At 46.4% G+C, this 25,683-nt stretch overlaps 1 protein-coding gene across 1 annotated transcript in view; it reads left to right on the top strand.

The window, feature by feature from the left end:
- Positions 1-6,539, top strand: part of CENPC (centromere protein C) — a 33,165-nt gene extending 26,626 nt beyond the window's left edge. The window contains exon 19 of the mRNA XM_080386829.1: positions 6,292-6,539. Coding sequence (XP_080242955.1) covers positions 6,292-6,334 — 43 coding nt within the window. The 3' untranslated portion in view covers positions 6,335-6,539. The remainder of the gene's footprint in view (positions 1-6,291) is intronic.
- The last annotated feature ends 19,144 nt before the right edge of the window (positions 6,540-25,683 follow it).

Here is a 25,683-nt window from a genome sequence, read left to right as displayed (position 1 = left end):
GATGCAGGTTATCCTTGGCCCTCCTTTTGTTTCTAATGTATTTGTAAAAACATTTTTCGTTACCTTTTATGGCAGCAACCAGCCCAGGTTCTAGCTGGCCTTTCACCTCTGATCTTTGCCCTGCATAAGCTTGTGACACCCTTACAGTCCTCCAGAGCTGCCTGCCCCTTCTGCCAAAGGTGCCAGACTCTCCTTCCCCTGAGTCCCAGCCAGAGCTCTCTGTTCAGCCGGGCCAGGCTTCCCCGCCGGCTCATCCTTCTGCACATGGGGACGACCTGCTGCTGTGCCTGTAAGACTTCCTTGGAGAACGTGCAGCCTTCCTGGTGCCCTCGGCCCTTCAGGGCTGCCTCCCAAGGGACGGTCAGCCAGGCTCCTAAACAGGCCAGAGTTGCCCCCCTGGAAGTCCAAAGTGGTGGTTCTGCTGACCCCCCTCCTTACTTCTCTGAGAGTCAAAAACTCTCTCATCTCATGATCACTGTGCCCAAGGCATCCTCTGACCGCCACATCACCCACCCACCGGTCCTTCCCTCCCTGTTTGTAGACAGCATCTCCTGAGGGGCATCTCCCCTGGGAGGCTCCCTGACCGGCTGTGTCGGGAAGTGTCTTCAACACACTCCAGGAACCTCCTGGGCTGATCCCTGTCCGCTGTGTTGTGTGTCCAGCAGGCATCCATAGGTTGTGGTCCTCCACGAGAATGAGGGCTGGCGATCATGAGACTTCTCCCCACTGCTTGTGGAATGTTTCACCTGCCTCCTCATCCTGGCTGGGTGGTCTATAACACACTCCCACCAGGATATCTGCCTTGTTGGCCCTCCCCTGGATTCTTACCATTGTCCTGGTTTCAGCTGAGATAGAGTTAATTTTCTTCTTGGTGGCTAGTGCAGTGCTGTGTTTTGGATTTGGTGTAGGAACAGTGTTGATAGCACACTGGAGATGTTGGTTGTTGCTGGGTGATGTTTGCACTGGGTCGGGGACATTTTGGTTTCTCAGGCCTTGCCAGTGGGTGGGCTGGAAGGGCACGGGGAATTGGGAGGGGACACAGCTGGGACAGCTGACCCAAACTAGCCAAAGGGGTGTTCCATACCATGGGATGTCATGCTCGGTAAAGAATGCTTGGGAGGTTGGCCAGGCCAGGGTGGATCATTGCTCAGGGACTGGCCGGGCATCAGTCAGTTGGTGGTGAGCAGTTGTGTTGTGTGTCGCTTCGTTTTCTTTTCTCCCTTCCCCTTGGATTTCATTTTTCTCCCCTTCTCCTTCCTTTTCGTTATAACTGTTATTATTATTATTGTTGTTCTTTTAATTTTATCTCAATTATTAAACTACTTTAATCTCAACCCTTGAGTTCCATGTTCCTTTCAGATTCTCCTCCCCACCCCGCTGGGTGAGGGGGAAGCGAGTGAGCGGCTGCGCGGGACTTAATTACCAGCTGGGATTAAACCATGACACCCATAAACACTCAACCCTACTGTCGCCATCATCCAGCTCTAGGCAGTTGAAACTTCCTCACATACAGAGCTAGCCCAGTGCCTCTCCTTCCTTGCCTGTTCCTTCTGAAGGGTTTGTAGCCACCCATTGCAGCACTCCAGTCACATGAGTTATCCCGCTGTGTTTCTGTGATGGTAGCTATGTCATAGTCTTCCTGCTGCACAATGGCTTCCAGTTCCTCCTGTTTGCTCCATGCTTCGGGCATTGGCACAGATGCATTTCAGTTGAGCTATTCATCTTGCTTCCAACCCTGGCATGCTGCCCCAGGCTCATTTCTAGTGAGCTTGGGTTTATTCCCTTCCCCTTTTGAATCTAGTTTAAAGCTCTCTCAAGGAACCCTGCTAAATCCTGGCCCAAGATCCTTTTCCCTGTGAGACAGGTGAACCCACCTGTTGCCAGCAGGCCTGGTGGTGCTGTGTCAACTGAACTATGATTAAAAAACCAAAATTCAGCCGTTGACACCAGGCCCAGAGCCAGGCACTAATCTGTGTCACCTTCCGATTACATGCCCCATCATTCCCCGCAGCTGGCAGTGCAGAAGCAAACACTGCCTGTGCTCCTGATCCCTCAGCCAGTCGCCCCAAGGCCCTGAGGTCTCTCTTGGTCGCCCTCAGACTTCTTGTCGTTTGGGTGTCAGCACTGGCCGCTTGGGAGAGCAGCAATGGGCAGCAATCACAGGCCGCACCAGACAAGGGATGTTTCTAGTAACATCCCAGACCCGGGCCCCAGGGAGGCAGCCGGCTTCCCTATGGGCTGGGTCCGGTCAGCATATTGCGCCCTCCATTCCTCTCAGTGTGGAGTCACTCGTGACAGCCACCTTTCATTTGTTCCCAGCAGAGCTGGTCTGGATGTGTGGGGTTGACCGACTCTCCCTAGGCAACTCCTCCAACCTGGATGGGCCTTCATCCACACCACCATTTTCTGGGCCTTCAGGTTCCAGAGCCCCGTGCCTCTTGCATTGCGCAGGGCCCCTGGGAAGGGGCAGCAGGCCTGCCTGGGCTGGGGAAGTGGCTCAGGAGGGGAGGTGGTTCGCCTGCTGCCCCGAGCAGGGGCCTGTTCCCATTCCTCCCATTCCTCCCAGTCGCTTAGGGCCCCTCCATCTGCCTGGGGGTGAGCAGGCAGGGGAGCCTCCTGTTCTCGTGATGTGTCTGTGCCGTGCATTTGTCTCAGCGATGGCAGAGCGCGGCCCCACCAGTCTGTCTCCCTCTCACACTCCCTGACACCCCTTAACCTTTCTGCTGGCCCTTCCAGCTCTGCCCCCGGGCTGAGCAGATCGCCCACCAGGCCGCACCTCACCGCCATGTTTTCTCTGCCGCCCTGCGGTAGCAGTGACACTGGGCACTCCCTGCAGCCCGAACAGCTGCATGTTTCCCTGGGAGCTCTGCCTGGATGCCATTGTGCCTTCTGGTGCCGGTTTTTGGCCTAGGGGAAACCATGGCCAGGTTCCTTCTGGGGGGACAATGACCAGTGCTGGAGCCCGCCTCTTCGGGCTGGCAGGGGGACGAAGCCCGGCCTGCGCGTGTGGCCGTGCTGGGCTCCTGGTCACTTGCGCCGCTGGGGGCTGCGGCTGTACCTGTGGGGGTTCGGCCCTGCACACACTGAGCCAGCGCTGCCGCTCTCAGGGTCTTGGTGGTCCCCGCTCTGGGGGAGCTGGGGCACCCCCTCTCTCCCCCTCTGCCCTCGCTTCTCAGTTTTGCCAGTTCACAGCCAATCCCTTCTGCCAGTCCCTTGGCACAATCCTCTGCCTCGGAGCACCTCTGCCAGAGTAGCACGCGTCGGAGCCTTTGCTGAAATAGTAATAGTGGTTTTACTAAAAATAATTTAGCTCCTCTTCTGAAGGACTTTTTAAGGCTGTAAAGCTTATCTTTGGTGAGATGCTGAGGGTTGCAGCTGAATTGCGTGTCCCAGTCCTCCTGTGCCCCTCCTTGCTCATTTCCATGGGACTGTGACGCTGTGCAAAACCTGTCTTAATTAATTGGACACGTGCGTGGGCTAAGAATTTGTTTCAATGTCTGCCTTTTATTTTTTTGTGTGTGTGTGCACTTACCACTATTTTGAATTATTCAGAATTGACAATTCAGAAACAACAAAGGCGTCTCCTTGTATTAATAGAAGTTTTGGTAATAATTTCCTTTTGTTCATGAAATTCCATGTGCACATGCTGCCAGTGTGATGCACTGCGTCCTGCAAGCTGGCAGTTGTGTCCTTGAAGTATCTGTCAAAGGTGTGCTTTGTCCATCCGTGTCCACTCATCCGTGTCTGTGCCCCCTCCCCCTCCTCTTTTTTTTTTTTCTCTCCTTCCCTCCCCTTGGAGCGGGCTGCAGGATGAGGAGTTCACCTGCCACTATTCCGGCTCAGCTGCTGTATCATGTTTCAGTCTGCTGCTTCATTTTTTGTCTTGCTGCCTAAAGTAATTGCTTACCTTTTTTGGATGCATTTCCCTTACCAAAGGTTTCTTTTTTTTTTTTTTGTCTTTCTGCCACTTACAAGCATTCTACCATTTTTCTAACTCAGATCCAGGTATTTGAATCAGAGGTCTTCTTATGCCTGAAGGTTCCTTTGCTGCTTGTCCTTCAAGATTTGTACAGGGCCTGACAAAGCTGATTTTCTCATTCAGAGAAATGATGCAAAGCTTCCTTTGGTCTCCATTCTTTGAAGGACTTCTGTGTAGTTTTAATCCCAAGAAAGTTGGCTTAGGGTGTCACTGGCAAGACATTTATCGTCATCACTTGCCATTTTCTGGACTGCAGAAGCAGAACTGAGACCACTTCAGGCCTGCATGGCTGCCCGTGAGCCTCATCCATCTGTTAAGTCTGGCTCTGCAGTGGCAAAAAAGTCCATCTCGGCACCATTTCCCTGGTCAGACTTATCCCAGAGCATCGTAGCATTGTGCTTTTTGCTTCTCTTGTAGGACTGATTCAGCATGCTGGTGCCTTCCTTTGCCTTGGCACAATCGCGCCATGGCTCTGCCATCACTTAGGCACCATGCCATACCCTGATTTTGTGTTGGCAGGCTAGTCCAGGCATTCACCTGCCCTTACATCTTCATTCCTCTTGCCAGTGGGAATGCTGTTTGGCACCAGCTGGTTTTGGCACAGAGGTCTAGCACGGCAGTGTGTGCCCATTGCTGCAAATATGGATGTGGACACATTATGCCCTCTCACATCTGTTGCTGCCTGACTTTTCTGGTAAATGCCAGGAGAAAGTAATCTTCCTGGTTTTTGATGTTTGGTGGTGTCTGAGGAGGAGCCTGGACTGAGTAAGCTGGAAGAGCTGGGTGGCCTTTCAGGATCACCTTCATATGTCTCTCTTAGAGGCAGAGCTGAGACCTGACCAAGCTCATTAGGCATAACCTTCCATGTGGAAGAGCTCTGTCCACACAGTTCAGAACTTGCCATCTCGGTTCTATCCTACTTATTGCCTGTGGGTGGGAGTGTGTATTTGCAAAGCATGTTAGTGTTTTGTGTACACACTTGGCATCCTCATTCTTATCGCTGTGGTAGCTGTGGAGAGGTCAAGAGTTACAGAAGACATCAGGACACAGAAGCTCATAGGTGGGGAAAGAACTTATCTGAATCCAGGGCAACTGGCTTGAGGTGGTCTTGCTTGAGCAGGAAGGTTGGACTTCCCGAGTCCCTTCCGTCCTCAACCATTCTGTGAAATCGGGGATTCCCATGCTATGGAAGCTGCTGTTCTGTAAGTTTAGTTCACGTGTGTTGGGAGGACCCTTAGGTCATACGCCTCAAGTGGAGGGCCTTTTCCATGTCACATGACAGGCCATGATACACCAAGCTGAAGAGTTTGGGGTGTGCCAGAGGGCTCGGCCACTGGTGAACAGCCACTATTTTCCCTTTCTCTGTAGTAAAAGATAAAATGTGTGTACGGTTGTTACAACTAGCAGCTTTAACTTTCCCCTTCTGGTCTTTGCTCTGAGGTGTCCCTCTAAGGAAGACACGTACCTGGGTTTGATGAGAAGTTCACTGGTCAGTTTTGGGGAAATAGCTAACAATTTTCTGCAGTTATACCCTGAAACATTTAAGTATAGGATGCTTTGATAGTGGGCTCTTATTTTAATTTGCCAGCCTTAACAGCAGTCATCTTGCTGTATGCAGGCTTTAAACCAGCTTGAAAATTTGGAATTTTGCGTAGTCCAGGCAATTAAGTGGCTGCTTTTTGCATGTAACTCTACATCTGGAGTAATAGTCCTCAGCTGTCACACGATGTGGGGAGTTGCATCAGACATCATTCTCTCAGTTGGCAACAGTTTTAATTCTTGGACATTTCCCTACTGTCAACACCTTTGTGTGGCCTTTGGGGCTGTAAATCGTAGATTGTGGGCCATTTGTCTAAAAGTGAACTTAAGTGAAATAAAATACACACGAGACTTTTATAAAAACAGCATAAAACTTACATGCATATTAACTACTAAGGCCTCTCGGTCCAGCACAAAATACATTTCATGTTAAGAGATAACATGAGAAAATAAATGCAGAACAAGTGGATGTCACAAGCAGGTGTGGCTTTGACAACTCCAAACTGCACAGAGGAACACATTTGTTAGAGACCACTATTAGTTAAATTAAATTAGGCTAATGTGCTCTTTTGAGCATAATTGAAATTATAGTAATATTTTTATTGATTTGCCACTGGAATAGGTGAATGCTTTAATGTCCTTTCTGCTGTGAGTACAATTTGCAGTTGTTCCACTTTACTGTCTGGTAACTCCCTAATATTATGGCTCAGTCAGATAGACCTTTTTTTAAACTCTGTTAATTTGAACTGATTTCTGTTCTTTTTACAATTTAGACTGAAAGAAGGAACTGTGATGTTGGAGACCTCTTCCGCATAACTTTGCCAGCAAATTGAAGATCATGTAATGCAAAGGAATTCTAGAGAACACTGTAACTACAATCCAGCTGGAAATACAACCCAGTTTTAGGGGTACATTCGTTCATTGATCTTGAAAGATCTTTCTTAAGTGTAAATGGTAAATACATGGTTTGTTACAAATTATTTTTTCTTTTGTATCAATAAATATTAAATAATGAAAATCAGTTTTGATCTCTTTGATTTCTAAGTCATTTAAGGTTTATTTTTCTAGTAGTACATTTGGTTTTGTAAATGCAGGTAATTGCATGAGTTTGACTTGTAAATATTTATAAATAATGTGAGTTACCTTGAGTGGCTTCAAGGATGTCGCCAACGGTGAAATCTTTCAGCTGTTCCTTTGGAGTTATTAAAACTCTTAAGAGGAGTTTGAAGGTAAAATATTTTCGTGGAATTGTTTATGTTGGGAAAGACCTTTAGGACCATTGAGTCCAACCATTAACCCAGGACTGCCAAGTCCACCACTAGGCAGTCACCAAGTGCTGCATTTACACATCTTTTAAACACCTCCAGGGATGGTGACTCAACCACTTCCCTGGGCAGCCTGTTCCAGTGCTTGGCAACCCTTTCAGTGAATTTCCTAAGATCCAATGTAGACCTCCCCCGGTGCAACTTGAGGCCATTTCCTCTTGTCCTGTCACTTGTTACCTGGGAGAAGAGACCAACCCCCACCTCGCTACAGCCTCCTTTCAGGGAGCTGAAGATAGCAATAAGGTCTGCCCTGAGCCTCCTTTTCTCCAGACTAAACAACCCCAGTTCCCTCAGCCACCCTTCATAGGACTTGTGCTCCAGACCCTTCACCAGCCTCGTTGCCCTTCTCTGGACACGCTGCAGCACCTCAGTGTCCCTCTTGCAGTGAGTGGCCTGAAACTGGACACAGGATTTGAGGTGCAGCCTCACCAGTGCTGGGTACAGGGGGACAATCCCTTCCCTGGTCCTGCTGGCCACGCTGTTTTGGATACAAGCCAGGATGCTGTTGGCCTCCTTGGCCACCTGGGCACACTGCTGGCTCATGTTCAGCCGGCTGTCAGCCAGCACCCCCAGGGCCTTTTCCCCCAGGCAGCTTTCCAGCCGCTCTGCCCCAAGCCTGTAGCGCTGTGTGGGGTTGGTGTGACCCAAGTGCAGGACCTGGCACTCAGCCATGTTGAATCTCGGGTGCCGATAGGGTTCACCTTTGAAAAAACAATGTTCTTAGTTGAAGTGGCTTTTGTTCCAATTCAAATCTCTGCTGTTCTTGCTGTACTTACACAGAAACTCGGGGTTGAAATGTTGTATATAATTCTTTCAGTTTTCAGATAAATCCTAAGCAGAGCTACATTCAGCTGCAGTGTCAGGATCGTTCAGTGAACATCAGGTTTGGTATGTGATGACTTACACTGTCCCCCACGTTCTCTATGTTATTTTCAAAGTGTTTCCGTTCAGCTGGAGGTGGTGCTTGCTCAGAGTTACCTATTACAGCAGGTCTTGCATAGTCATCAGAGTGAAATAAAATGAAAGCACCTCCCATCCCTTTGGGAAAATGTGGTCCATTAGTTTTTCATTTGCCAGGGGCATCAGTTTTTAATATTTTTCCCTTTCCCTTTATCTCCTGGGAATATCAATCTGCATAGATCTATTATTAATTCCACAGCAATGAACTCATTTTCTCAAAGGTAGTAAAAGTAGGTCTCCCTAGGAGTGTTTTAAAATCCAAATTGGACTCAAGTATGCTATGCATAGTGTTGAGTTTGTTGTTGGGTTTCCCTTTGGTGGTGGTTGGTTGGTTGGTTTTTTTTAAAATATCTTTGCCTCATTTGAACTTACTGTTTTTGTTATAAACTAAATGGTGTAGAGTTCGCCAGCACTTAAAACTTGGGAGTCTGGATCAGTATTGAAACAGTTCTGGAACCAAAACAATTTTTGGAGGTGAGAATGTGAGGAAAAAATATTTTCCTGAGCAACAATGTACTATGCTATGACTGAGAGTGTATCAAGTTATTTAAATATTGCGGAGAAGGGAGCAAGACAGGTTTTCCACTCCTGGTAGGTTCTGTAAGCTCCATTTACAACGTTCATTCCCATCAACCTTGGCCAAGCAGCACTTTTAGCATTTTGCTGGCGAGAGCCTTGCTGAAGTGCAGGCTTTCGACCTGCAGCGCTCGTGGTTCTTGAAGCCCTGTCTCAATTCCAGTAGAGTATTTACCATCAACTAAAGCAGAGGAGACTGGCTCCACCACTCAGCGTTTGCTGCCTCTTCTACGTGCCTGGGTAAGCGCCCGCGTCCACACTGCTTGTGCCCCTGGGCTGTGCAAAAGGGGAAGGGGAGAGGGGCGCTGCCTTCTTGCAGAGGGCCCAGAACTGACGTGACTTGAGCGCTCTTCTGTTCTGGTCAGCTGCTGCGTAGGTTGCTTTGTAGGATCCCTTGAGCAGGATGTGGATCTGGGGACTCTTTCCTCACCCTGACTGTTCAGGTGGGGTCGTGTTCTCTTGTGGTCATGGGCTGACATGAGGAACCGTTACTGCTTTTCTTCCCTGCAGTGTTTCTGAGCAGCTTTCATCCAGAACAGTCCATCACAGTTTTTTTGTTAAGTGGAACAAATCAATGCATTGGACAGAAACAGCCGTAACCGCATATATTGTGAACTATATTTTGATAAACAAGAAGATTGGTTTTACATCTTTTTATTTTACCTGCCTTGACCTGGAAGAATCAGAACATGTGCTATTCTTATGCCAATTAGATTCAATCTTAACTTCACAGAAGGAGGGCAGTTCCAGTAAGATCTGTACAGTGACCAAATATTATCTTTCAAGAAGCAAGGAGCTTCTTTGTCTTGTATCTTTGTACTGTGTTTTTTTGGTTTGGGTTTGTTGGTTTGGGGTTTTTTTGGCACTCTGCACCCCTTCTCTGCTCGGGAGGTACCTGCTTGCTGTTGGTGTGCATAGTTCTGCTGGGGGCAGTGTTTGCTTTTTAGCTGGCTGGTTTAGAGAGCTGTGCTCTGTTCAACCCGCGACATGCTCTTTTATTTTATCCATTATCTCTGCACTGAGCCTACTGCCCTCCCTTGACTTAACTTTTCAGAGCTTTGTTCCTGTCATCCTGCTTAGTGCTTTCTTTTGATTATGTTTTGTATTTTTAATTACTTGAGGAGAGTTGTGGTCTTGTTTATAACCATGGAAACTGGAGCCATGGGTTTTGAATCACTAAATCTATACCTAAGCAGAACTGCTATCACAATCACTGTCTGCTTCATACGGGTTTATGTTTTCATTTCGAGAGCCCGTGTTTACAGAAGAGAGCCACTGAACCACTTATTTCAGTCCACTTTATAGCCAAACTGGTGTGGCCTGAGCACTACAAGGGTTTACACTGAGGGGAGCACAATGGCTTGGAGCTTCTAACCCCAGTGTAGACAAACTTAGTGCCTCTGCAGGTGAAATTTTATTTCTTTTATGGCAAACAGTTAAGAGGCACACCTGAATGGGAGCAGATGTAGAAAAGAACTAATACTTAGTATTACTCATACTTAGTATCTTCCCAGAATGATAGCAATACCAAGACTGTGTATGTAGCTAATGCAGAATAATTGTCCTTTTCAGTTGCATGCCTTGCTTTCCTGTGTCAGGTACATCTTCAGACTCTGTAAGGGGAGTGGTGTATTTTCCCCTGCGCTCTGTAAAAGTTTTGTCGTCTCAAGACATAGCTTCTGTTTTCCACTAGAGGCCAATAAAGTGTAGGACAAGGCTGTTGCAAGGCTTTCAGCAGAAAGCCCCATCTTTTTTTCCCTTTCAGACCTGTTGCTCAACTGCTGTATTTCCATCTTGATGTTTATTTCTTCTTTTAGAAATGATTCTCCCTCTAATGAAGTGGAATTCAATTGCTAAGTCTTCCTTCCAGTGTTTATTTTTCCCAAAACCTTCAAGAAGTTGAAGAATTGTCCTCTTGATTTGCTCATACATATTCCTTCCATATTGTCAATTCCTAGCTCTTAATTCTGTAGCAGCCTCCATGGAATAAAGGCCACATCAAAAAGGTGATGGAAACAGTGGGTAATACCACAGTGCTTTGGTCTTGTGAGAGTTTAATGAAATGGTATGCCTTTAGCTACTGCATTTTACTGGGGATCTTCCTAAATTTCGTGCTTGCCAGTGACATCCAATTCCAGCTGAGGGGCAGGGTCCTGTCCACACTCTGCCATCAATCTGCCCAAGTGCCTTTGCCTCCTGACTCCTCAGGTCGTATCTCAGTCCTCGGTAGTAGCACTGCTCTGTTGCACAGTTTTTAGGAGGGCTGGGACAGCAAAAGTCCTCACATACGAGGAATCGTGGTGCCAGCTCTGTGTCACAGACAGGAGAAGCTGTCTGGGACAACGCTTGTTGGCCTGGGTACTACCCCATGTTTCCTGCCTCAAATCAGTGAGGAATAACTCTGCCTAACGTGTTGGCTAAAGCCAGAAATGTTTACAGCAAGATGAAGGCGCTGCTCAGTGCATTAGCTTGGAAGATTGTTTAAGATTTTCTTGCTGCCTGGCAGGGGTCTTGTGTGAGTGGTGTGTATGTGTAAGCTCCCCCTTTTGCCATGCTGCTGGGCCTGGTTACAGCACTGTGCTTTGGCTGGTCCTCCCAAACCTGAGAGATTTCTCCGGGGGTTGTGGGGAACGTGACTTTAGAGGGAGTTGGGCTTCTCCTTGTGCAGGAGATGCTGTATGGTAGGAAGCAAAACTGAGGAGGGATTGCAGCTCAGAGGGTTGCCTGAGCCAACTCTAGTTGTGTGGAGGCCACCTTTTCAGCTAGGGTACCCACGACCCTCTGGGGATTTACCTGCATCTGCCAGCTCCCACCCCTCCCTGCAGCAGAAGGGCTTTGCTGCACCATTTCTTTGAGTACGTAGGTGATGTCAAGCCCAGGCACGTGCTACATGAGACAGGGTGTAACCCATGTGGGCAAGTGTCCTCGTCCAGCTTCATTCATCTGCCATCTGCAAAGGATTCCCTGATCAGGCAGGATGGAGTGCTTTGAAGTTTATACCATAGAGTTGCTCTTCCAGAATATGTGGTAGTTGCCGTATTGCAGCGTTTGCTGGGCAGGGGCCTCTGGAAATTGACCCTGAGTTGCCAGTGCTTTCAGTGAATACTGAATACCTTACTGTCAACTGAATAAAAGCTGATTAATTATTACTGCTCTTCATTAACACTGGCGTAACACAGCAGGGAATTGAGAGCAGCAGCAGCAGCTTCCTGGCCATTACCTGATGCCGCTGCTGCCGCCCGTGTGCAGGGCTCCTGTTACACTCATGCAGGACCTGCCATCGGGGGGAGGTACCAGTTGGTAAAAATGGGGAAAAAAGGGAGCAGAGGCAATCTGGCTTGGCTTTATTTACCCTGTGGTGTGAGTAGTGTCACAAACACTCACGCAGTATATAACATAAAATAAAGAAGAAGTAGGAAGTGAGACTGACACATCAGATTTTGGTCTAAAAGACTCTACAGCTATTTTTGCAAAATGAACCATTTTGTGTATTACCAGTCACACATCCTGTTTAATTTTGCCTCTTTCCTGCTGTGCATCTTGTCTTTCTCTCATACATGGATATCAAAATGTTGGTGGGAATCAATGTTAATGTTAAATACTCGGTGCCTATTTTAGAATCATAGAATCGTTTATGTTGGGAAAGACCTTTAGGACCATTGAGTCCAACCATTAACCCAGGACTGCCAAGTCCACCACTAGGCAGTCACCAAGTGCTGCATTTACACATCTTTTAAACACCTCCAGGGATGGTGACTCAACCACTTCCCTGGGCAGCCTGTTCCAGTGCTTGGCAACCCTTTCAGTGAATTTCCTAATATCCAATGTAGACCTCCCCTGGTGCAACTTGAGGCCATTTCCTCTTGTCCTGTCACTTGTTACCTGGGAGAAGAGACCAACCCCCACCTTGCTACAGCCTCCTTTCAGGGAGCTGAAGATAGCAATAAGGTCTGCCCTGAGCCTCCTTTTCTCCAGACTAAACAACCCCAGTTCCCTCAGCCACCCTTCATAGGACTTGTGCTCCAGACCCTTCACCAGCCTCATCTGCCCTTCTCTGGACACGCTGCAGCACCTCAGTGTCCCTCTTGCAGTGAGTGGCCTGAAACTGGACACAGGATTTGAGGTGCAGCCTCACCAGTGCTGGGTACAGGGGGACAATCCCTTCCCTGGTCCTGCTGGCCACACTGTTTCAGATACAAGCCAGGATGCTATTGGCCTTCTTGGCCACCTGGGCACACTGCTGGCTCATGTTCAGCCGGCTGTTGACCAGCACCCCCAGGTCCTTTTCCCCCAGGCAGCTTTCCAGCCGCTCTGCCCCAAGCCTGTAGCGCTGTGTGGGGTTGGTGTGACCCAAGTGCAGGACCTGGCACTTCTCCTGGTTGAACCTCATACAAAGGGCCTCAGCCCATGGGTCCAGCCTGACCAGATCCCTCTGCAGAGCCTTCCTGCCATCCAGCAGATCAACACTCCTCCCTAAGTTGATGTGATCTGCAAACTTGCTGAGGGTGCACTTGATCCTCCTGTCCAGATCATCGATAAAGTTATTAAACAGAACTGGCCCCAGTACTGAGCCCTGGGGAACACCACTTGTGACCGGCCACCAGCTGGGTGTAACCCCATTTACTGCCACCCTTCGGGCTCAGCCATCCAGCCAGCTTTTAACCCAGCACAGAGTACACCCATCCATGCCATGAGCAGCCAGTTTCTCCAAGAGAATGCGGTGGGAGATGGTGTCTAAGGTTTTCCTAAGGTCTAGGTAGACAACATCACAGCCTTTCCCTCATGCACTAGGCAGGTCATCTTGTCATAGAAGGAGATCAGGTTTGTCAGGCAGGACCTGCCTTTCATAACCCCACGCTGGCTGGGCCTGATCCCCTGGTTGTCCTGCACGTGCTGCATGACGGCACTCAGGCTGGTCTGCTCCATAACCTTCCCCGGCACTGAGGCCAGGCTGACAGGCCTGTAGCTCCCTGGATCCTCCTTCCTGCCCTTGATGTAGATGGGCATCACATTTGCTAGCCTCCAGTCAGCTGGGATTTCCTGGGTTAACCAGGATTGTTGATAAATGATTGGAAGCGGCTTGGTAAGCCAGCCACTTTGTGTGCATTCAGATATGCCTGAAAGATTATGACGTTATGGTGCAAGGTGCTGTGCAAACAAAAAGAATATCTGCTCTACAGTGTTTATGTTCTACGTGACAAGGGAAAAAAAAAAAAGTGTAATTTTTCTGGTGTTTCTACACTATTTGAATCAGTGGGGCCAGGGCCTCTAGGCACTTTTATAAATCAAATCAATATTAGTAATTCTTCATTTGCTGGAAGAATGGTGTTAGAGGGTGACCTTCTTGCTGTAAGTCAAGCAGAGCAAAACAGGTGCATAGTCTAAAATGTGAGCCCAAAGTTCCTTGGTGGAGTTTCAAGACAAGCACATCTCTCTCGTCTGGGTTTTGCCACATCAGAAATGCTCAAGTGAGAGCAGGGACTTGGGGTATTTCCCTAGCTTTTCTTCCAAGGTGCTATTTCACTTGACAAGTGACAGTCCTTTTCTGCCCATCTGTTTTGCCCTCATGTAAAACAGGTGAGCTGGAAACTTGCACTTTAGTGCTGGCAGTGGAAGAGCCTTGGGTAAGGGCAGGAGCTGCAAACCCAAAAGACGCTGAACATAGACAATGATTTTTGCATGATTTCTGCATGCACAAATGGCGAGTACTTTTAATACTTCTTAATATGTTAAATTAGAGGAATGTTCAGCTGTTTTCTCAGGGCACATATTAATTCTGGAGACTGATTATGTCCAGGGAATATAATTCTGCTCCTCATAGTATGGGCCAGTTTTGGGTGGAGCTGGCAGCCCTCTGGCCATGCTCAGGTTATGGCACACGGAGGCAGCAGCTGTGTTGGGCCAAGGCAGAGACTTACACTGGCACCCAACCTCAGCTCCCGTTTGCTTAGCGCCAACAACTGCATCGGGACTCATTTCGGGCTGCTCTGACAGGTGAAAATACTATTAAATCAGTGCATGTAGTATTTTATACTAAGCCTTTTATGCCATCACTAATATCACAAGTCAGCAGGATGTTTTCGAACGAGCAGGAATGTTTGATCTGGTCCTGTAATTTTGTTAACTGTTTCTCCTTATATTAATTTACATTTGGGTGATCCTGTAAGAAACTACAGCAGAATTTAATAACACTAATATTAGAAAACCAATATCAGATCTGCATATTTCAATCTGATTAGTAGTTTTTCCTCTTGATTAAATTATGCATTTTTAATACAAGCTCTTCATTTGTCTGTGATAACATGGCACTGTAACTCTCTGTGTAAAGCGAACATATTTCAGTGCCCTCTTTGCTGCTGCTGGATGCAAATATCCTTGTTTCTCAGTAAATTTTTTTCTGTATCCATCACACCGCTTGCCTTTGCTTGCCTAGAATAAAAGGTCATTGTAAATCCTAATTGTTCTTGGAAGTTGCTCACTTATTTCATAGACTTGATAAGTTTCATCCTTGAGCACATCGGAAATGAAAATTTGTCTGAGAGAAACTGTTGGTGATTCTTTCTGTTTGTGGGGTTTTTTACCCCCATATGAAATGTTTTTGACAAATGCAGAAAAATACCCTGAATTTAAACTGGTTTTCATTTTGGTTTGGAGAGCTGAAGTGGAATAAAGTTATTATGCTTTTAAGACTTACCATATTTTATTTTTTTTTATGAGGGAGACAGACAAGAATTCACTGTTCACCTACATGTAACCTTTAAGTGATTCTCCAAAGCCAGCCTGAGCAAAGTGCGGCTAAAATGATAAGGAGAAAGCTCAGGATCTCATTGAAGTCAATAGCAAAAGGTGTGCTGAGTTCAGTGAAGCCAGGACATCATACTGTTGGGGTTACTGAGCAAGTGCATCTCATTCCTGATGCCCTCAAGGTTTATTTGGTGTATGTTTTTTTGTGTGAGGTTTATTACAGATTCTGTCTTTTCTATGTAAAGGGCCAAGATGGGCACCTTCACCCTTTACCCAGTTCACCTCTTTGCACTTTCTCATCAACACATTACATTGGGCTGGAGACCTGTGAGAAATGGTGAGATCTCAGCTGGGCTTCCGTCTCTGCTCTTCCACTTGGCCCTTGTCGTGGCTGGCACTGGCTTGGGACCAGCTCTGGCTCTGTTTGCCACAGGAGTGTCACGCAGAGGTGTGAGCCCTTGCCCAGCATCCCTGTCATCATGTAACAGCTGTGCTTTAAAGTTCAATGTGTGGTTGGGTCCAGTTCCATGCAGCCTGTCAGTGTTTCAGGGGAGACTGGCAGAAGTGATGCTGTAAATCCAGCTCTTCCTTCCCATCCATCCAAAGACTGTTGTAATACTGCAGCCCGCATAGCTCCTGCGTTTTGTGTAAGAAGAAAATTAAAGCAGATGGATATGCTAAACTCCACTTTGGACAGGTATAGTCTGAATAGATTCAGGAGAGGAAAAAAAAATTGGTCAAAATGTTTTGTGGGAGAAAAGGGCAAAACCAAAACTCTGAAGCCCTAAATCCTTCAAGGCCCAATATTGCGTTGGTGTGGTTTAGGAGAAAAAGATAATGTAAAAAAGCTTATTGTGAACATTTTTCATGAGGGAATAAATGGAAGTTGCAAGAAATAATTTTCTGGCCCTGATTCTAGGGCCAGATTCACGTGCAAATTGTTCTAATCCTTTTTCTTTAAGTGGGACTGATTTTTCTGGTATGCTTCAGGTGACTCCTCTAAAGAGATTGTTTACAATACCTATAGTATCCTAAGTCAAAATGAAATGATGGCGAAGGTGGGCTGACTTTGCTGCCTTAGTGTCTCTCCCCTTATGGGAAGCAATATGTGCATACTGGTCTTTGCTTTCCCATGGACCTGTGGTTTAGAAAATCCACACATGCAGGTTGTCTGATTAATTAGCCAATATGAATTACTTTTTTGTTGAGAGTTGTGCTTCACCCCCAACTAAGAGTGATCTCTGCTTTTTGATTGGTGGAGCAGCTGCCAGGATTGGGAGAAGTGGGATTTCTCCTCCCTACAATTTGTCCAATTTGGCCTTACACAGGTCTGAATAGCTGGAGGGGACCCCAGGTGCTGGAGACTCAGATGAGCAAGGCCAGATCTGCAAGAAGACATGAACTTCCATCGGGTCCTGTCACTCACGATGAGTCTCTCTACACTGCCTTTAAGGCTTAAGTATCTATGTGAGGATGATAAGCACCTCTGAAAAGTCAGCTGCAAGGGTGAGCGTGTCTCCCTTTTGCAGTGTTCCTGTTACTGGATGCCATTTGCCATTTATACAAGCTCCAAATCCACAGGTATGTTCACTAGAGCTGACATGTTTTCACACATGTCCAAATGGCTCTTAGAAGTTGATTTCTAGCCATGTTAAAGAGTATCACTATGGTTGCATACTGTGTTACAGCTCTAGCTGCTTTTTCTCTTAATAACCATCCTTTGGGGGCCAGCAATGATGATAAAAATGCACATTTCTGAGCCAGGTGCACCCCATTTGGTCCAAATGTGGCACTCTGAACTTCCTTGGGGCCAGAGAGGGGTGAGCTCAGACGCATTCATGTAACCTAATCATTTGCGATGACATTCAGAAAGTCTGAAAGCTTATTGATTTGTTTTATAATCATATTGTACATCTTTAAGAGCTGAACAAGTGCCTGATTTAAATGATCGGCCTGATTTTTTTTCTCCTCCCCCAGTTCATTTTAGCAAAGGCTGATAGCACTTATCACCATTAACAGACGTGCAACTGAGATTTGGGCTTTCAAGTCTCGATGCAAATGTCAAAGCAAAAGGGGATGATGCCCGAGAACACATCTGACCTGCTTTTGTCTTAATTTTTTATTTTTTTTTTTTTCTCTGCCTGCTAGCAGGCAATGGTCTTGTTTGCTTCTGCCCTCTCCCATCTTGCATTACCCTGTGTCTGCACAGGAATAAGCCAGGATGGTAAGTATCAGCCACCATTTTTTTTTAAAAGCTTATACAATAAGCTAATGCTATTATGCCAGTGTGATCCAAATATTCATCATTTTCCAAACACCAGGCAAAATGTTGGATCATGAACTGACAGCCAAAATTGTTAGGTAAGTAAATACAGTTAAAGAAAAAGCATATGCCGTGTGCCACAAAATTGCCACCATAAAGCGCCAAGTAGAAACTTGTTTTCCCCATTTAATTATTTTTTTTAAATATGCTCAGAAAAAAACCCTATTGCCATTTTATTACAAATGTCTTTCTGTGCATCTCCTCCTCTGGCATGCCTAGAAGTGGGAAACAGGGGCCTGGGGATAGCAAGCAGAACAGGAGCACCCAGCATTCAGGGGAGAGGACAGTGCCGTCAGCCAGCCGTCAGACCTGGAGGGTTGCTCAGGATACAGGTGGGTGCTTCAGCAAAAAGCTTGCCTGTTTTCCAGCAAAATGTCATTAAAACCTTTGAGGATATTCGGTTCCAGCTGAGACAAATGAGCATTCTCCTGGGGGAGGTGGAAGGGGAAGTTTCACTGGAAAAACCACAACCAGCTTAAGTGTTACAATAATACAATACTCTTTTCATTGTGGATCCACAATTTGTTTGCTTTTCCAAGCATGACTGTTTTCCCACCTCTTTTCCCTTATATTCTCTCACATTCACGTTTATCAGTTATGCACAGAAATAAAACTATTTTATGGTGAATACCCTCATTAGTGTGCTTTAAACACTGTTGACTTTAAAATGATCCACTCCAAAGCTCTGAAGTAATTTTTGAGATTGAAAGTACCATTCCCCTTTTAACGCAAACAACGTGAAGGTGCCAGGTAGAAGGCAGAGACAGGGGAAAGCCATTTCCAAAGCTGAAAGGGATTCAGGAGATTAAGCTACAGCCTATCCAGCCTAAAATAAAGTTACAGCTCTGTCCTTTCCTATGGCTCACGTCTCTGACAGCAAATGTCATTAAAGCCATACAGAGAGGCATCACTAGTTGTTCTGAATCTCTGAAACTTGAGGACCGAGAAAATAATGCCAGCTAATGCATCCCTCCAGGGCCAAGTCCTTTAGTGGATTTTTTTTTTTTTTCTCCATTTGGGCAGGGAATACTGCTAAGGGGAAGCAGTGCAGCAGGAGGAGATGTGTCCAGGCACTGGGTACACATCTTGACAGCGTTTTCAAAATTTAGAACTTGCCCTTGCTCTGAGGATGCAGGTAGTTTTCTGAAGGTGCTAAATGTCATTTAAGCTTTCAGATGCTTTAAATCAGGTTCCCAAGACAAACCAGAATGATCTCCTACCTCATTCACCTGCAACGAGCCTTAAACCTACTTCTGCACACACACATACCCAAACTACCTTTGCTTTCAAGTTCAGCTTCCCTCTTACTGAAAGAAACAAAAAGGCACATTATTCATTTTGCTGTCAGACCACAGTAGGTGACTTCCACACTCGGCCCAGCCTTGCTGCATAAAAACCTCCCTTCTTTTTGTGTTTGCTGAGGAAACCAGCTTGTGGTTCTTTCCGCAAGCCAGAGTGCTTCAGCCGCCCAGTAACTCACCTCTGCTTCTCTGCTGCTGGATGCCAGGTGCCCACCAAAGCTGCTCTGTCACTCCCCTCCTCAGCTGGGCAGGGGAAAGGAAATATATCGAAAGGCTCGTGGGTCAGGATAGGATGGGGAGAGATCATTCACCAGTTACAATCACGGGCAAAACAGACTCGACTTGAGGAAAAATTAATTTAATTTATTACTAACCAAATCAGAGTAGGATAATGAGAAATAAATGCAAATCTTAAAAACACCTTCTCCCCACACCTCCCTTCTTCCGTGGCTTAACTTTCCTCCCAATTTTCTCTGCCTTCTCCCCTCCAGCAGCACAGGGGGATGGTGAATGGGGGTTGCAGCCATTTCATCACACGTTGTCTTTGCTGCTCCTTCCTCCTCAGCGGCAGGACTCCTCACACTCTTCCCCTGCACCCGTGTGGGGTCCCTCCCACAGGAGACAATCCTACATGAACTTCTCTGATGTGGGTCCTTCCCATGGGCTGCAGTTCTTCACCAACTGCTCCAGCATGGCTCCCTTCCACGGGGTGCAGCCCTTCAGCAGCAGACTGCTCCAGCGTGGGTCCCCCACGGGGTCACAGGCCCGGCCAGCAAACCTGCTCCAGCCTGGGCTCCTCTCTCCACGGGGCCACGGGTCCTGCCAGGAGCCAGCTCCAGTGCGGGCTTTCCACGGGGTCACAGCCTCCTTCAGGCATCCACCTGCTCTGGCGTGGGGTCCTCCGTGGGCTGCAGGTGGGTGTCTGCTCCACCGTTAACCTCCATGGGCTGCAGGGGACAGCCTGCCTCACCATGGTCTTCACCAGGGGCTGCAGGGGAACCTCTGATGTGGCACCTGGAGCATCTCCTGCTCTCCTCCTTCCTCACTGACCAGGGTGTCTGTAGGGTTGTTGCTCTCACATATTCTCACTCCTCTCTCCAACTGTTGTTGCACAGCTTTTTTCCCCTAACTGTTATCCCAGAGGTGCTACCACCATCACTGATGGGCTCGGCCTTGGCCAGCAGCAGGTCTGACTTGGAGCTGGCTGGCATTGGCTCCATTGGACACAGGGGAAGCTTCTACCATCTTCTCACAGTAGCCACCCCTGTAGCCCCCCCGCTGCTCAAACCTTGCCATGCAAACTCAATGCATGCGATATTGCACTTCTTGGGACTCCCTGCTTCTGATTTTACCCCTGAGCCCATGCAGATGGGCTGAGGAATCATTCCTGGGACCCGAATCAAAGCTGTCTGTTCCTGTGGCTGCTCCCTGCTCCCAGCCTGCAATGGCCACAATGTGTCTTCAGAGCAGTAACGAAGCTGTCAGTTGCAACCAGCTTTTGTGGATTACCCATATACATTTTATTCCTGTAAAGCCTCTATTAAGGATGCCATTCTGTGATACATATTTAAGTGAGTATCTCGGCACCACGGTTGCTTGTGTGAAAGAAACCAAGAAACTATTACTGTGAAATTGCCTGCAGCTCTTGAGCACAGGAGGTAGCAACTGGCTAATAGTTTCTTAGACAGCCCTGGCAGATGTGTCAGGTTGCTTCGCAACTGCGTACCTCGTGGGAGAGCAATGCACGCAAAGCTCACCCCTCCTAGTGTCCCCAGCTGTAATTAATCCATAACATCATTTCTATAGTGTCAGCAGCACCATATGGACCAAGCACTATTTTGCAGGGCTAACCACAGTGGAGGAAGATTGCAATTATGTGTCTGATTATTCTCCAGGGCAGCCACAGGTGATTTTATGGAAGGCAGGAGGGTCTGAAAGGGGTGGGATTGCCACAGATGTGGCCAAGGGGAGGAGGACGACCAGCAGAAGATGAAACAGCAGATAAAACTGCCTCTCGTGTTCTGTACTGCTACCATCTTACAAACATCATCTCAAGTCTTGCCTACGACATGAATCCAAAAAGGGCAGCTCCAAAAGAAAACATCTATTTGTCATTCAATGCACCGAGTTGTCCACTGCATGGTGCGTGTTGAATGAGCAGTTAAGAAGGGTGCAAGGACACGTTACTTTGATACCAACATAACAAACTCCTTTTCCCAAAGCTTATAAAGGGCTCCAGGGAGTTCCCAATCAGAGCTGAGCGCCTGGTTTCCCACAGGTATTTAAGTCAATAGCAGTTACAAGCCTTTACAGGTCTAGGTCTAGGTGCAAAACTCCTTTAATTGTATTTGAAAGCCCAGCCTAGAAAGAAACATCTTTTAAGACAGAGCAGCCTTTCTTTAATACAGGAAACCCTGTATTAAAATTAATTTTGTTGGCAATGCCATTATTTACCAGTTATCTACTTAAATTATACATTTATATTGTATGCATAATCAGATTGCATACAAGCTGATTTATTCAAGGAGACAACAGAGAAAGATTAAACACTGTTTCACTGGTGGCATCAGCAGTGCAACAGCAAAACCTAGTCCAGAACCCTAAAGGAGAAGTCAGTGGGTTTTCGTGCTGCCATCAGCAGGCCCCAACTGCCCTCACTGCATGGAGACACTGTGTTCCAGGGAGACACTATCCCCATCCTATCCTGACCCACGAGCCTTTCGATATTATTTTCTCTCCCCTGACCAGCTGAGGAGGGGAGTGACAGAGCAGCTTTGGTGGGCACCTGGTGTCCAGCCGCAGAGAAGCAGAAGTGAGTTACTGTGAGACACTGTGTCACAGGGAGACTGTGTGTTAGCCGTGCACTGGGCAATGCATGTCACCTGCCTCCAAGGCTCCAAGAAAACCCTACAAAAGAAATGAGAGCACTGTTTCCTTCTTTCCTTCCTCCCCCCAGATTTGATGTTTACCAGGAATGCTTTTGTTGTCAATTCTATGAAGGGAAAAAGAGTTTATACTTAAAAAATAATAACTGCTTGTATTTGAATACGCCTTACAGAGACAGTTGAAATAAAGCAGTTATGATCTCTGTGACAGTCGCTCCTGCTAATGCCTATCATAAAAGCCAGTAAGGAGGCAGATATGTTGATTTATCATGCATTGCTGCTCCCATATATCTACTTTCTAATAAAAATCTGCAGAATTATTGCTTACACTGAGCTTCATGTGCCCATATTTGTATTGCTAACCTCTCCTGGAAGTTTTCGAAGCTTTATTTATGGGAGGCTTTTATCTACCCCTAGGAAAAGCGCTCGCAATGGGAGCATGCCTGCCCCTGAGACTTGAACCTGTTAAAAGTACAGATTTATACCACCCAAACTCCCCAGTGGAGAAACATGCTTTTTATCTAAGCTCTTGATTAAAGCACAGCTCCAGCTCATGGTTGTTGGCACTGAGGATACTGGTGACTCAGAATTTTTGTACAAGCCCCAGATAAGTACTCCAGCACCATCTTTTCAGGCAGTGACCTAAGATCAGGCCCTCCTTTTAAAGCAGTTAAGGTTTCTTTCACAACCACATCTTTTTCTTCACCAGTGCATTGCTTTCTCACCTGCATTTTAATGTTGTCATGTAAAGATTTTGTCTAGATTTTAGAATTGTTTTTAATTATTATTATATTTTTTTTAGCTTTTACTACCTACACACAGCACGTGCTGAGAGGAGTGACGTGTTACTTTGAGCCAAACTATCTAAACTATAGTCATCAGGACAAAGTGGTTTCCTATCTTTTCTCTACAATTCTTGCAGATTATGATGAATTTTGCCAGATTTAAGAACTAAAGAAACATACCAAGTGCCATGCTCATGAGCTACAAGGTTGTGAGATGAAAAAGGTTAATGCTTTGGAGAAAAATACTGGTATTTCTTATGCAAGGCCTGCTTGAGGGTGGAGGTGGATGCAGCAAGAAGCGAAATCCTAATTCCAGCAGCAGTTTGGAGCAGTGTCCATCCTACCATGCCCCTCCGAGCCCCCAAATTCACACTGAGAGCACATCACCTATGTCCTTCTTCAACTGGCATGTTGTTCCAGCTCTGATTGACCATGGGGAAGGATCAGTAGGCAGTGCTGAGGCAAGATGGCTTCTTTTAGGACAAATATGCCTAACCAGAGCTGTCTCTTTGAAGATTTCTTTACACTCGGATTCTTTTCCAGGTTTGGGACACCATGTCCCACCCATGTTTTTGCAAAATCTCAGCAAGCAATCGTACAACACGGGATCCCATGGGCACAGCACTGAAGGGGATACGCAAGGGACAACATGCTCAATACATGGCATTACATAAAGGGAGGATTTGTATAGCCCCCAGCAAGAGTTATCTTCCAAAAGACAACTGCTGCTCTGTTTCCTGCCTTGAAATCAAACTGCATCCTCTTTAGCCTTTCCTTTTATTGCAGACCTGTTACTGAAATGAGAGGTAGACCACTTCATAGCTTCAAGAAACCATAAAAAAATAATGTTTGGTAGGGAACTTAAAAAAATCAGGAATTTTCCCATACCCATCCTGCTTTCGAATGAAGATTTCAGGCCAATTTTGCTCTCAGCATAGAAGCCTCGATCTTCTTTCTCCCCAACAAATACTTCTTCATTTCCAAGTTTATTCCAATTTTCTTTCTAAAGATACAGAGATATCTTCAACACTAATAAGAATTTAGCAGAGTAATCAATGAAAAAAGAAGGCTTGACTTTCCAGGCAAATTTGATCTGAGACAGTTAAATATTTATATGGGAAGAAAGCAAAACCCTCCTCACTTCTTGTCACTTCTGTAGCAGAATTGCTGTGGTGAGGGCGATATTTACTATAAAAGCAGGGTTTGAGCTGATGTTCTATTTGCAAGTGTATGCTGAGCTTTGGAAGCAGTTTGGGGTGAAGGAAAGGACAGTTATTTTCAAGAAGTGTATGGAAACAAGGTGAAAATTGGAAAGTAAAGAAGAAATGCCCAAGTTTTTAATTTTGGGAGCAAATTCTTTCAGCAAGGTGAAAATCCTACTCTCAAACGTGGAATGAAAAGTTTCATTTTGAGTCAAAAGAATTGTTTTTATTAACCTAAAGTGTATTAAGTGTATTGTATGGTACGGCTCACATCTTATTTTATACATCATGGGTCCTTAATAACATGGAATAATTTGGAGGATTATTCTACAAGCAGATTAGATTTTGGAAAACATTTGCTGCCTTATGTGGCTTCCCTTGTATGGGAAGCATGCAAATAAGGAAATACATCCTGAGGAGCTTTATATGATTTTCAACCATTATTGTTTTCCTTGAATAAAACAATCTTTCACTACATAACCATAGGCATCAAATTATTTAAGCAAGTGAGTTGTTCTGATAAAGTTGAGGTATTTGGATGTTTAGCTTCTAGTTGAGGATAGGGATGAAAGACCACAAGTGTTCACCAAGGCATTTGAATATTTAGCTTCTGGCTGAGGATAGGAATGAGAGACCACAAATGTCCACCGAGGCATTTGTCAAAGCCTGTGTAAGTATAGTAAGCCAGGCGCCATGAGTATGTGGTCTGTACCATTTCTTCTCTGTGCCACGGAGTGCCTGACCTACAGCAGGATCTGTAGAGTAAATACTTCCATATTGATATTTGATAAGCTGATGTCCTGTGGATCTGATTATAAGACCATTCTGCTTTTATATTTTGAACTATCACTGACTTTGCTGGTATGTTGGCTCAGGTAGTCCAAAGTGCTTTTTGCTGATCTTCTGGGTTACCTTCCCTGCGCAGCCAACAGCTAAGCTGCTGTAGCCATGTCAGCACTACACCCAGCAGATTTACAGTGCAAATACTTGCATGGTGATGTTTTTGCAGCCAAGTCTGCGGGTGCCTTGGAGATGCATGGACGACCCAGGTGAAGGGAAGCTGGAGGGAAAATATTAATTAAGAAACATTGCTAGAAGTACTCCATAGGAAGCAGAGTGGGTGTCCTGGCATGCTGGTGAGAGATTGATGGGGAAAGGTCATTTTATTTGCCAAGTCTGGTCCTTTGGAAGGCACAGCTGCAGCTGAATTGCAACTGGGTAGTGCTTCCCATGCTGGAGATGAGGAAGGCTGCTTCCGTGGGTCTAATGGGGCCACAGGAAAACCTTTTGATGCCTTGGCTGAGGTGGTGTTTAATTTAAAGAAAAAACTCTTTCTGGTCAGAACGGATGCATTCCTCCCCTTGGGCCAGGGTTTGGTGATGGTATCAAATGCTGCTTAAGAGGTGCGGATGTAAAAGCCATCTGTAGTCACAGATATATGACCCAGTGGTTAAGTAATGGACTAACATGCCAACACAACCGGCTGCTCCCTAAATGTGTAGCCAGAAAATGTTTGATTCCATGTTTTAATTGCTTTGCGGGTGCTAAGTGGAGCTATTGCGTTACCGGCAATTAAAGCACTTTTCCCTGAGGCTGCTCGGGTGCTGCTTGGCCCCAACAAGTAAAGTGGTGCAGGCTCATGTAGCGGGTGGACCTGTCACAGAGGATGGGATAATGAAAAGATTTTCTTATCCTGCTGAAAAACGAGCTTTTTGAGAACACATTGCAAAAGGGCCTCTGCACCCGGAGGGGTGTACCCTGTGCAGGAAGCTCTATAGGGAGGGTGGGAAGAATCATAGAATGGTTTGGGTTGGAAGGGACCTTTAAAGGTCATCTAGTCCACCCCCTCTGCAATGAGAAGGGACATCTTCAACCAGATCAGGCTGCTCAGAGCCTTGTCCAGCCTGACCTTGAATGTTTCCAGGGATGGGGCATCTACCACCTCCCTGGGCAACATGTTCCAGTGTTTCACTACCTGCATTGTAAAGAATTTCTTCCTTCTATCTGGTCTGAATCCACGCTCTTTTAGTTTACCACTTGTCCTACTGGAACAGGCCCTAAAGG

The sequence above is a fragment of the Falco punctatus genome (genome assembly GCF_963210335.1).
Source record: "Falco punctatus genome assembly, chromosome: 1".
Taxonomy (NCBI): Eukaryota; Metazoa; Chordata; class Aves; order Falconiformes; family Falconidae; genus Falco; species Falco punctatus.
This window is presented reverse-complemented; position numbering and strand designations above follow the sequence as displayed.